Genomic DNA, 12,183 nt, shown 5'->3' with positions numbered 1-12,183 from the left:
GTTGATTTGGATAATCAATTACTTGTCAAGCTTTCTGCATATTGATCACAGTCTTGATTTCTGTATCATGGCCTAAACATTTTCAAGGGGGCATGGAAGGGGAAGACATTACCTCACTTCCATTCTCTTTAAGATAGGGTGATTATTCTTCTTTTATAGAGGCTAAGAAAAACTAAATGAGCTACGCTTTACTATGTAGTGTCGGAGACACATAGTAGGTACTAAATAAATATTTATCAGTTAACTATGAAAGGGCAGAAGTGATAATAGAATATAAATCTCCTAATACCTATTCTAGTATTCTTTTTACTCACTCTATAAGCAAAACCAAGTGGCTTAAGGGAGAGGCCTTTAAATGACAGTGTTCTCAGGCCAGTGATGAATGAAACCCAAGCTTTAGGAAACCTGAGGGATATCTTTTGATTGTAGACTCTACTTGGAAGTACTGGAAAGTGCAGACTTTTTTAGAACACAAGATGTGAAACATTCAAATACAAAGGGATGTTAGGCTGAAAAACAGATCCAGATACTTAAAAGTACTCTCAGCATAAATGGTTCTGAAATGAATGAAGTAGAATATGGATATATTTATATGCAGAATGGTTAAACCCATATGATAGAGTCCTGATAGATCCCATTTGAATGTCATGTAAAGGCTGCCAGGCAAGAACAGAGATCAGTGATATTCAGCTTTCATTTTCTTTTTTATTGTCTATTTTTAATGCAAATTGACATTAAATTAACACAAAATCAAATGGCATAAGTATATATGAGAAAATACTGACATTTACCCAACCATTTTTCTTCATATCCCCCACCAAATTTAGCTATTGCTAACAATTTGGTGAATGGACTTGTAATTCATTTTATATATATTTACATACATTGCAGATGATATTTTTGTTTGTTTTTTAAAATATGTATGCTACCACTTACTTCTGCAAATTACTATTTTTCACTTACACCTTGGTGTAGAGTTCTGTCAGTACATACAGATCTATCTTATTCATTTTAATTATTTTTAAATATTCTTTTAGTTATTAATGGACCTTTATTTTACTTATTTATATGTGGTGCTGAGGATCGAACCCAGTGCCTCACACATGCTAGGAAAGCACTCTACCACTGAGCCACAACCCCAGCCAGTTTTAAGCAATGCAGAATATTCAAGGATGTAACATAAATGTAGCCCATCCCTTATTGATATTTAGTGTATTTCTAATTATATACTATTATAAAAACAAATGTGGAATGAACATTCTTCTCTCTGTCCCTTTGTGCATATATGCAACCATTTCTCTGGAGGAGAAGTAGAAACTGTGGAGTAAAGGGTTTGTATGTTTAAAATTTTATAGCTATTGCTAAATTGTCCACCCAAAAAGCTGTACCAGTTTTCACTGTTGCCAATAATGGATGAGACTTACATTAGACCTGTTGGAGAAAATCACAATCACCAAATTCTTGGCAATTATGTTTCCATCCTGTTTCTGAAATGTCAATAAATCTCCAAGTAACACATAATTCTCCATATACACGTAATATAATTCTTCATCAAAGCCTACCATTTTAGAGCTAGAAGGGTCCTAAACACCTTGTCAGGGTTTGTTTTGCCTGCATATAAGAGAACAAGCTGAATTCTGGATCATAATAGCTCATGCCATTAACAATATCAGAAAGTGGCTCTAAAAGCACAAAATAGTTAAATAAGTTGCTAAATAAATTCTGTTGTATCATTTGCAGGGCATGAAGCACTTACACCACAGTGAGTTTGTTCATGGGAGGCTAAAGTCTTAGAACTGTGTGGTAGATGGGCAGTTTGTACTAAAAGTGACAGATTATGGCTTTAATGACATCTTAGAAATGCTGAGACTCTCTGAAGAGGAACCTTCTGCAGAAGGTAAGCAATGAATTTGTACCCTTCTGATGCACACAAAGTAACCACAAAGCTCAAATGAAAATATGCACTGAATTAAAGCCTCAGGCTCATTTCAACTCCCCACTTTTGTTGAAAATCCAGCCTCATTTCCAAACCAAAGGACTTGAATGAAGTCTGCATGCTGTAACCTCAGCCCAGCCTAGCCTTCCAAACAAAGCCAGTGCAATAATGTTCAGTTCCTGCTGTGGCAGGATTAGGCTGTATTGTTCAGAGACCCCAGCAGTCCCTGGAGAATCTTGCTGAATGCTAAGCACACAGTAGGTGCTCAATAAATACTTGTCAGATTTAATGGAGGGTAATTTGGAAGCTGGACCCCTACAGAGTACATTCTAGAATGGGATGTCACTAGAATACACCAGTATTGTGTCTGTCAGAGGAAGAAACAAGGAGGGGCGCCAGCAAATAAATGTTTCATGGGTTATGTGAGATGGCTTCAGATAGAATTATGGCCTACTAAGTAAGCATGCCTGTAGTCCATTTTGTGTTTTGTCTTCTGTCCATTGCACCAGTGGTAGAACTAAGAAATGCCTGTAGGGGTCACAACAGATCAACGAAATAGGAGAAATCTAAGATGTGGGGGTGAGAAGGGGAGGAGGGAACAAACTGATAGAAAAGAGGGAGAGAGAAATAAAAGGAAAAAGAGAAAATGAAAACAGTTAAATACATATAGGAAACTTGAACATTAAAAGCTTTAACTTATATTGTGAGGGTGAAGAAGAGAAGGAATGACACAGAAATGCATAGAAACAGACAACTCAAGAAGACAGAGGAGGAGTTGCAAAATTACAATATAAAACCATATTCTTAAGATGTTCTTTGGCATTATAAATTTGCTTTATTTTATTAGTGTATTATAGTTTTACATAATAATGGGGTTCATTTTGACATATTTGTAAATGCATACAACACAGTTTTCTTTATTTGAATCCCCACTACTAGCCCATTCCCTCCCTTTCTCCCTGATTCATCCCCTTACTGTACTTTATTGTTCTTAGGAACCAAGGCAGAGGGAGGAAGAGAGGGAAAGGGAAAGACCTGGGCAATAAAGTTAACAGAATTATACTGGGTGAATGAATGAATATACCATAATGTATTCAAATTGTATTTTAGCTATAATGCATCAATTAAAATAAATAAATAGATGGCATTACAAATTTTAAAACTGCTGACTTTACTGCACAAAGGAAAAAAGAATAAAAGACACAAAGTGAGACATATGCACAAATAGAGATGGACAGTCCAATTCTCGGTGGAATCATCTTTACACTTTACAAGTTCAGGAAGTTATGGGTCCTGCCTGGTCTGGGCCTTGCTTAGCTACTCCTATTTCAACTATCTCAATTTTTGAGATAGTGGAGGCTTGTGATTTGCCCATATCATGCAGCTACTTAGCAGCAATTCTAGGACTTCCATTCAGGCTTTCTGAATCCTAGCCCCTACACCCAGTCAAATGAAAACTTAAATTTCCTTTCTTCTGCCCATTCATGCTTTGGAAGGATTGATGCTCCTGATAATCACAGTGAAAGGCAAGTGATCTTGCCACTCTCTGTTTCTTTCTGTGGACATATTCCTGTTTCTGACATAGTTGATAGCAAGTACTTAACTTTCTGTCAAATTTTGTCATGTATAAAAGGTAAAACACAATCCTTAGCTTCCCAGAGTTCCATTTAATCCAAGCCTGGCAACTTCCATGCTTAAGGACATTCAGTCTTAGAATAAGTAAAGAATACCTGCTCTCTCTCTCTCTCTCTCTCTCTCTCTGTATGTGTGTGTGTACTGTCTCTCACTCTTTTCATTTCACTTCACTCTCCAAATTGCGGTCTGTTCTTCACAGTGTAGTCAGAGGGAGCTTGATAAACTGCAAATCTGATCATGTTACAGCTATGCTGACCTCCATTGAATGGCTTCTCATTGCTCTTAGGATAAAGTTCAAATTCCTCTATATGCCTTATGGGTCCTGCCTGGTCTGGGCCTTGCTTAGCTACTCCTGTTTCATCTCTGTGCTCCAGCCATGCTGAACTCCTTCCAGATGTTTATTTATACCAGGCTTTCCCTTACTTCTAGTTCTTTACACATGATATACCCTCTGCCTATTCTTCCCTTCCCACTCTGTCATATACTCAACTGGGTCTGAATAAATTCTACTTCTATAGAGCTGAAATACCACTGCATTGAGAAGTTTTCCATGACTCCCTCTGCTCAGCTAAGTTGGCCTTCTTTGTGATCTTTAGAATCCTGAAGTTTGTTGTAATACCATAGTTTGTTAGTATTACTCATTTAATTAGCTGTCTCATCCCCCACCCAAACTATGAGCTATGTGATAACAAGAAACAAGTTTTCCTCCTGAGGGACTCCTACTGAGTGACTTAAGTCACCTGGCAGAATAAATATTTATGGATTAATGAAATAAAATGAACTAAAGGAACTGCTTCCCTGCCTTAGGTGACAAGGCTAATAGGATCTTCGATTGGAACAACATACATGTCAGGTCATCTGGCTCAACTTCCATTTTGCAGATGGGAGAACTGAGGTTCAGCAAAGTAAGATAATTAGTGGCCAAGCTAAGGTTTTGAACCCAACTCCCAGTTCTGTGTTATTTTGTACTGTACCACGCTGGTTCTCCAGAGTGATTTAATTGCCATAGCAAGACTCAGAGATAGTACTGGTTCCAGCTAGTGCAAAAAAACAAAAAACAAAAAAAATCCAAAGTGATTTTTCTAGTTTTCCTAAGGGTTCAAGTTTAATGGTGGCTAGTGGCTCTTACTTGTTTCTGGAGTGGGGATGAGGAAATGGTGTTGGGTTGTAAGTGTATTCATTATTACCCACTCTCGACTATATAAGTATAGTGCAGATAAAGCCTCATTTTAGCCATTAACAACATACATGTCAGTGCTCTCTGAAAATACTGTTTGGTAATGATTGTATTTAATCACCTAGCTTTTTACCAAAGAGTTTTGCCCTCTTTTCCCTTCTTGTGCTTTTAAATGTGCAGAGAGAGTGGATTGCAGGAAGAAGCAGCCATATACCATTTTCCATGCTCTCAAATGTCCACCCCAGCCCTCCCTTCCAAAACCATCATGCTTGAAATCCCACAGTCAGAAATGTATTTCTTTGGCTAACATATCATTCAGTCTTTTGGTTTCACTTGTAAATATCTGTCCTCTGAGACAGGGAGACATCAGGACAAAACCAATATGGTGAGTGCATCAGAGACTTTCCATAGGGCCTAGTACAAGGACAAAGGCTGGGGACACCTGGAGAGCAAAGCGAGAATATGGGTACATGATTAGGAATGAGGCTAGAATTTCTTGTTCCATCATTTTGATGAGGGTTGGCTGAAAATAAGAATTTCCAGGGTGCATTTCTCTTTCCTGGATTTCACTACCAAACCACAGTCATCTCTGACCTTTCATCCTCCTTCTTGCTTCATAGCAACTTGCCCCCTGGGCTCCCTTCTTATATCACAAATTTAACAAGATGAAAAGTTAGCCATCACTTTCCCTCTGACACCCCCACCCTTTGCAGCCATTCTTCTCCTGCCTCCCTAACTGAATGTCAACCTGTTTACTTCAATTCCCTCCCCTTCACAAAGCACAGTGAGCCCATCCCCAGTCCTGTCACTTCCTTCTCCATTGTAGCCTTCTAATATATTTGGTTCCTCATCCTACTAATGCTGCCCCACCCCCATTCAGGCCCCTTTCACCCCAGCTACTGCAATAACTTCCTAGCTAGTCTCCCTGACTCCAGCCTCTCCTTCAATCCAACTTGTGCAGGTTGCCAGATTAATCTTCCCAACAAGGCTTTCATCAAATCCCTCTCCAGCTCCAGCACCCCTACTGCCTTTTGTATTCATTCCAAATGCCTTCATTTGGCTCTCAGGGCCTCTCACCTTCTGCCCCCATTCTTCAAGCCACCCTCCCTCCCCCACTTCATCAACCCCATTTCTCCTTTCTCATTATTCCTTAACAGAGCCCTTCTCTTCAGCCAAACTAATCTGCTTACCACCCTCCTACCACCCACAATTTGCTCCTTTCTGCCTCTTGTTCTTTTGCACATACTGTTCTTTCTCCCTGCAAAGCCCTTACCCTCTCAGCTCCAGAAAGCTGCATCCTTGACCTTCTTAATGAGTGCACAGAAGACTTAACTTTTCCAGGAAGCCTTCCTGGATTAATTTGGTCTGCTCAATTTTTTATTAGTTTGAACCTGATGAAATTGCCGATATTCAGCCATTTTTAACCCACAGACATGACAATTTTATAGGGTTCAACTCAAAACTTAGCTCCACTATATTTGACTACTCTTTATATTATCAAAATATATTTCTGTATATATTGCCTACGTTGCCCCCTATAAAAATTTCTGACATTCTGATTGTCATAGACACTGAAACCTTAGATAATATTTTGTCCCCCATGGGGCCTGAAATACATCAGAGCATACAGTGGGTATTCAAATTTTGCTTTTAATAGAATCATTAACATGTATGATATAGTGGTTGTCATCGCCATCTCTCTCATATTACATTTAGGGGCACACATGGCTGTCTTGCCCACTGGTTTTTCAATACCTTGAAGGCAAATACAAGGTCTGATTCATCTTTAGTACTGTCCCTTCACTTCTCATAATGCCTGGTACATATTAGACCCTCAATAAATATTTGTAGAACTGAGTTAAAGTAACTGTTGTACCTTTTTGCTCTGCAAGGAACAGAGGAGGCCTGGGCATCCTCTAATCCTTTTAGAGAAGACCTGGAGAAAGCAAGTTGTGAATCCCTGAGCCCTGGCACAATCAAATTACCAGACACATATAGATCTTAGCAAACAGCAAATCCATGGCAACCAGTCTGGCAGTGCACTTGCCTTTCCCTGGAAACCTGCCAACTGCTACTTGCAGGCTCAAGAGAGCAAGAAAGCAAGTACCAGATAATGTCTACTGCAAGCTTCTTGCCCTTCCCCACACCTCTGCTGTGTCTGTCTGCATAGTCCTGGGGTGGAGAGGGTTGTATGTTTTCTCTGTGCATAATTCCTTAGATTAATAGATTCAGACTGGGGGGTTGCATGCCAGTCTGTATAATAAAAATATAGAGCAGTCAATAAAACAGCACCCTCAGCCCTTGAGAGCCTTGTAGGTGTCAGTTAATCCTCCGTACATTCATTGCACAATTCTTTCTTTGCAGAGTTGCTGTGGACTGCCCCTGAACTGTTGAGAGCTCCGAGTGGCAGCAGATTTACAGGAGATGTGTGTAGCTTTGCCATCATCATGCAAGAAGTGATGATTTGGGGAACCGCATTCTGCATGATGGAACTGCCTGCTGAAGGTAAGCAGGAGGTGACAAAAAGGTACCATAGGCCCACTGTGTCTCGATCATCAAGCCAACCCAGGCTGTTGTGATTTGCCAGAAGAGCGTTTGTGCTGACAGACTGCTAGTCTGCAAGCAACCCATGTTGTATGCAGGTGGGACCTAGAGCCAAAAGGCTTTAAGCATCTGCACTAACCATGGGGGCATCCAGGCAGCTAGTCCTTTTTCAAATTGTGACATAAGCCAAGTGCCTACAAGACCTATGTCAATACATTTGTCCTCTTTTCCAGTCCCCTCTACTCCTTTGAGTCACTTCTTGCCAAGGTTTCAGCACTACTCATGATGCCTCTGGATGCTGATCTTTCACTGTGACATGACACAGGTTTTCATTCTCATCACCCATTTAAAACACATGGCTATCAGGCAAAATCCATCAGTGGATAGTAAAATCAGTGGGTGAAAATTTGAAGAGAAACAGGATATCTCAAAGCATGAACCCACAAGATAAATACTCATTACAAATGGAAAAATAGTAAGTTTACAAATGCAGGATCCTGCAGACACCACCTTACCCAGGTGTTCTCAGTTGCTATCACCAGAAATAAGGCACATCAACAACATGTAGACCGGGCATGATGCTCTAAGAAGGGCACAAACATTACCTCTGAGGTGTTCTTGCTAAAAAAATTTCATAACCTCAATTTAATCATGAGATAATTTCAGACAAACTCCAGTTGAGATACATTTTACAAAATAACTGTCCAGAACTCATCAAAAGTGTCTAAGATAGGAAAAGAATGAGGAAAGGTCACAAAGTGGAGAAAACCAAGAAAGAGAAATTACATACAGCATGAGGTCTGGAATTTTGAAATTTTAAAAAAAGGACATTAGGGGAACACTGATGAAATTCAAATAAGGACCCTATAGGGTGTTGGACAAATGCTAATTTCCTTTGTACTATGGTTATATAAGTTACTAACATTTGGGTAAACTAAGTGAAGGGTATGCAGGCAACTGTACTATTTTTGCAACTTTTTAAAAAGTCTAAATTTATTCTTAAAATAAACGATTTTAAAAAGGAAAAAAGGTCACTTAGCTATCTTTTGCTGCTCTCAGGGTCTCACATCAGTCGTGTACTTAAAATACCGCAAATGTTACTCATCACTTGTTAAATGAAACCTTGATTCCTCATGCAACATATAGAAGCCTCTAATACCATCCATTTTCTACTTCTCTAGGATTATCTTCTGTTATTTCCCCCATTCCAACTAAACCACATGCCTGGCAGTGCCCTGAAAATCTCATGGTCTCTCCTACCTCTGTGCCTTTATACATGCTGTTTACAGTACTTGGAATTCCTTCATCTCCCCCCGCCCCCATCTTGCTTTCTCCAACTTGTGCCAACTCCTCTGGGAAGGCTTCCTTGACTTCTTCACTGTGGATCAGGAACCCCCTCTGTGTTTACCTGTACATCTCTCTGCTACATCTTTGTTTCCTTTGTCTTTGTTTAACTCAATTGGACTATGAGATCCTCAAGGGCATGAATCACGCTGGGCCTAAGGAGATAGGTGACCCATTCAACTGGATCTTGTTCTGAGACAGGGACAAGGACTCCCTCTAACAGAGAGTAGATGGGGCATAAGCATTCCAAGGGGTTTATTCCCATGACTCTATTGCATTGACCACAGGATGCAACACAGGCTACTCTAGGAGAAGGAGAAGGTGTGATGTCATAAGGAGCTGAGAAATTAGAGGCAAGAGTTGAACTTTTTTCATGGAGACAAGGGGCACTTATCAGGGTTTGATTTTGTTATAGCCTATATAGGAGTGGGAAGGGCACACTGGTGGGCCAAGCAAGGTTTGGTTCATGAAGCAAAGGTTAAGAGTTGGTGGGTGGGGAGGGGACTGGGGATGAGAAATGAGTCCAAAGATGTAGTCAGGGGCCATGTTAAAGAGCCTGGATTTTTATTTTGCAGGTATTGAGACAGTAATATTGCCATATTCATGTTTTAGGAATGGTTTGGAAATGTCTAGGCTGTAAGCTGAAGTCAATGAAGCCCAGTGTGGCTTGATGGGGACATTGAGAGCTAAGGATTTTCTCCTGCTTCCAGGGAGTGAGCTTTTTCCTTTTGTAAAAAGGTCAGTCTGGGTGATCTAGACCTTTGGTCACTAATGGCTTTTGGGTTTGAATAGGGACCCAATTGAGGCCCTAAGTGTGGGCGCAGAACAGTGTGGTAGATTGAGATTGCCTATGTTCATATTTGAATCTGTCACTTACTAGTCATGTGACTTTGGGGAAATTGCCACATCTGTTTGTAGCGAGAAGCCAAAGAATAATGCATGCAAAGTGCTCAACCCATAGTCTGATATATAGTAAATATTCTGTTGGAAGTGGCCTTCATTGATCATCAACCAGGAGGGGCTTGATAAAGCCCTCAGCTGTTTACTGCTATTCTTAATTCCCTTTGCCTAGAGGCCAGTCAGATCCCAAAGCCCAGACTTGTGGTGGACCTGAGCTTGCAGGGAGAATTATCTGCATCTCTTATGGGTAAGGTTTAGATGATTTGGGTGTGAATGAAGGAAACCAGGTTATCAAAGCATTGGAATTGACATCGGGTAAGTAAAACCTAGTAGAAGTAGGATAAAGTTGTGTCTAAATGATACCAATAATTCAATTGATTAATTTCTTACCCCCTTCAAAAGTTCTGATACAGACTTATGCTCAGATACAATTGATATTCAAGTCCCCTAAGGAGAAAACAAAGAAAATGATCCTGTGTTTTTTCCTAATAAACCCCTTTCTTGCCTAAAGCTCAGTTATCTCTGTTGATTCTTGGGTAATTTTTCCATGATGTGTAAACCTCTCTCTTTCTGTATCTGGACAGAAATCATAGACAGGCTTAACAAGCCTCCTTCTGTGTACAGACCAGTAGTTTCTGAGCATGCCCCTCCAGAATGTCTGCCTTTCATGAAGCAGTGCTGGGCTGAGGTAGCAGAACAATGACCAACTTTTGATGAACTATTTAACCAGGAAAAGATTCTCTAAATCTTACCACTGCCCACAAGCCATCTTAAAGCCACCCTACCCAAGTGCAACAATTGGGTGTTTAGCACATTGTGGAATAAACTTGCAAGGGAAAAGGATACTTCTCTTGGCAATCTGAGAGTGGCTACTTTGAGGTCCTTGGTGCTAGGGCATCACCACTGTATCCTCCAAGAGCCCATGGACTGATTTTGGTGTACTTCTGTATCTGAATATCTTTTTCAGGTCATCCACAATCTGGCCAAACCAATCTTTCTACAATGGAATTGAACTAGCAGGCATTTGCAAAGATTGACATTGAGACTGTCAGAAGTTGATATGATAGAATGCATGGGGCTCTTCATAGAGCTGAGTTTGCTTTGGAGATCTCAGGGAACTCTGATAGTATATCATTTATATCATGGCAAATTGGTTTTGGAGGATCAGGAAGAATATGCAAAATTTGAAAGGGTGTTCAAGAGGGGAGAATGTGCAGATGGAGAATGCAAAATTAGGAGATTCCTTAGTCTCCCAGAGAACTACTTAAGGCAATAGGTACATGAAAAGTGATAACCCCTTTCCTTTGGATACTGAATTTCTAAAGAGGTTAATTCTTTCTCTAAAACTAAAAATCAGAAGGGAAGATGGGGAATGAGCCCTACTAAGGAATCTAGGGTGTGGATCTTCTTCTGATGCATGCAGTGTAGAATTTTGTTGAGATTACAAGATACCAAAAGTGAGGGTGCTCTCCAGAGTGCCTTGTCAGTTCTGACAGAGAGGTTTTTGAGCCTGGCTAGAGTACAGTGCTCAGATGCTTTATGAGTGGCAGGTATCTGAGGCGGAAAAGAGAAAGAGTTGGATTGAAAGCCTGAGGGGCCCTGCTTATGAAGTCATCCGTGTCCCCAGCTAACAATGCCTCCATTAGTCTGGCTGGCTTTCTTGAGGACACTCAAACAGGTGTTCAATAGTATGGAAAAAGCAAAGGACCATTAAGGTCAAATTTCTAAAAACTTAGCATGAGGCAGGAGATAAAGCATTTGCCCTGTGTTGATGCTAGAGATGTTATTTCAGAAGGCAACAGAAAAGCTGGTGATAGATAGGAGTATGCATCATGCAACTTTCAAACAAGACATTGCTGGAGCTACCCTCACTAAAATGCTTCAGTGGAAATTTAGTCTGTCTGACTATAAGACTAGCCTCCCAACTTTCTGCAGTTAATAAAATTCTAAGAAGAGAAGCATTTCTCTAAGTTAGGCAATAAGGAGAACCCAAAGGATCTGAAGCGGCTGCTGAGGTTACCCCCAGGACCTTGGTGGACAAATAGAAGGGAAGAAAATCCCTAGTGTTCACCTTGAGGCATTGGGTGCGCCATGCAGCACATTTGGCCCAGCTCTATAACAACACTCATTGGAACAGAGACCTAGAAGTTTGCTCATCAAAACTGCCACCAGTTTTTTTTAAATTGTTGTTAACAGAGCTATGTACATGCTAAATATAACAGCAAGGGAGCTACCCCTCTTGATCTTAATGCTAGGCCAAGTTTCTTGAGATGGACAAAGACCCAGGACAGCATATTGAACATCTGTGGCATGTAGCCACAGGGCCTAGGATAGGCAAAAGCAGCTGAATTTCTACATGACTCTGACAGAACTGAAGGACAGATACTAGGGGACACCATTGTTCTTGTACCCCATGGTAAGAAATAGGGGTAGATATGACCATGTAGAACTCAAACACTCTTTAAGTGGTCAGGGAAACTTCCACTATTCACTGGCAACACAGAAGCATTTGAGGATAAGTATAATTTAGTAGGCGGATAATCTATAAGGGTAAATGGTCACTTCTGCCTCCTTTCCCCTACTTCATCCACAACTGGCCTGGGCCAAAGACCAAATTCTGTTGCCTTTAAAGTGACTACTGTTCAAG

At 40.5% G+C, this 12,183-nt stretch overlaps 1 protein-coding gene across 1 annotated transcript in view; it reads left to right on the top strand.

Moving 5' to 3' along the window:
• Gucy2f (guanylate cyclase 2F, retinal) overlaps positions 1–12,183 on the top strand; it is a 98,861-nt gene that overhangs the window by 69,867 nt on the left and 16,811 nt on the right. The window contains 3 exon segments of the mRNA XM_046420812.1: positions 1,741–1,897; positions 7,113–7,253; positions 10,121–10,262. Coding sequence (XP_046276768.1) covers positions 1,741–1,897; positions 7,113–7,253; positions 10,121–10,262 — 440 coding nt within the window.

Source organism: Marmota monax, unplaced genomic scaffold (genome assembly GCF_021218885.2).
Source record: "Marmota monax isolate L192 unplaced genomic scaffold, Marmota_monax_Labrador192_F-V1.1 WCK01_AAM20220418_F8-fsc00050, whole genome shotgun sequence".
Lineage (NCBI taxonomy): Eukaryota > Metazoa > Chordata > Mammalia > Rodentia > Sciuridae > Marmota > Marmota monax.
The sequence above is the reverse complement of the archived record's forward strand: the minus strand, read 5'-3'. Positions and strand labels throughout refer to the sequence as shown.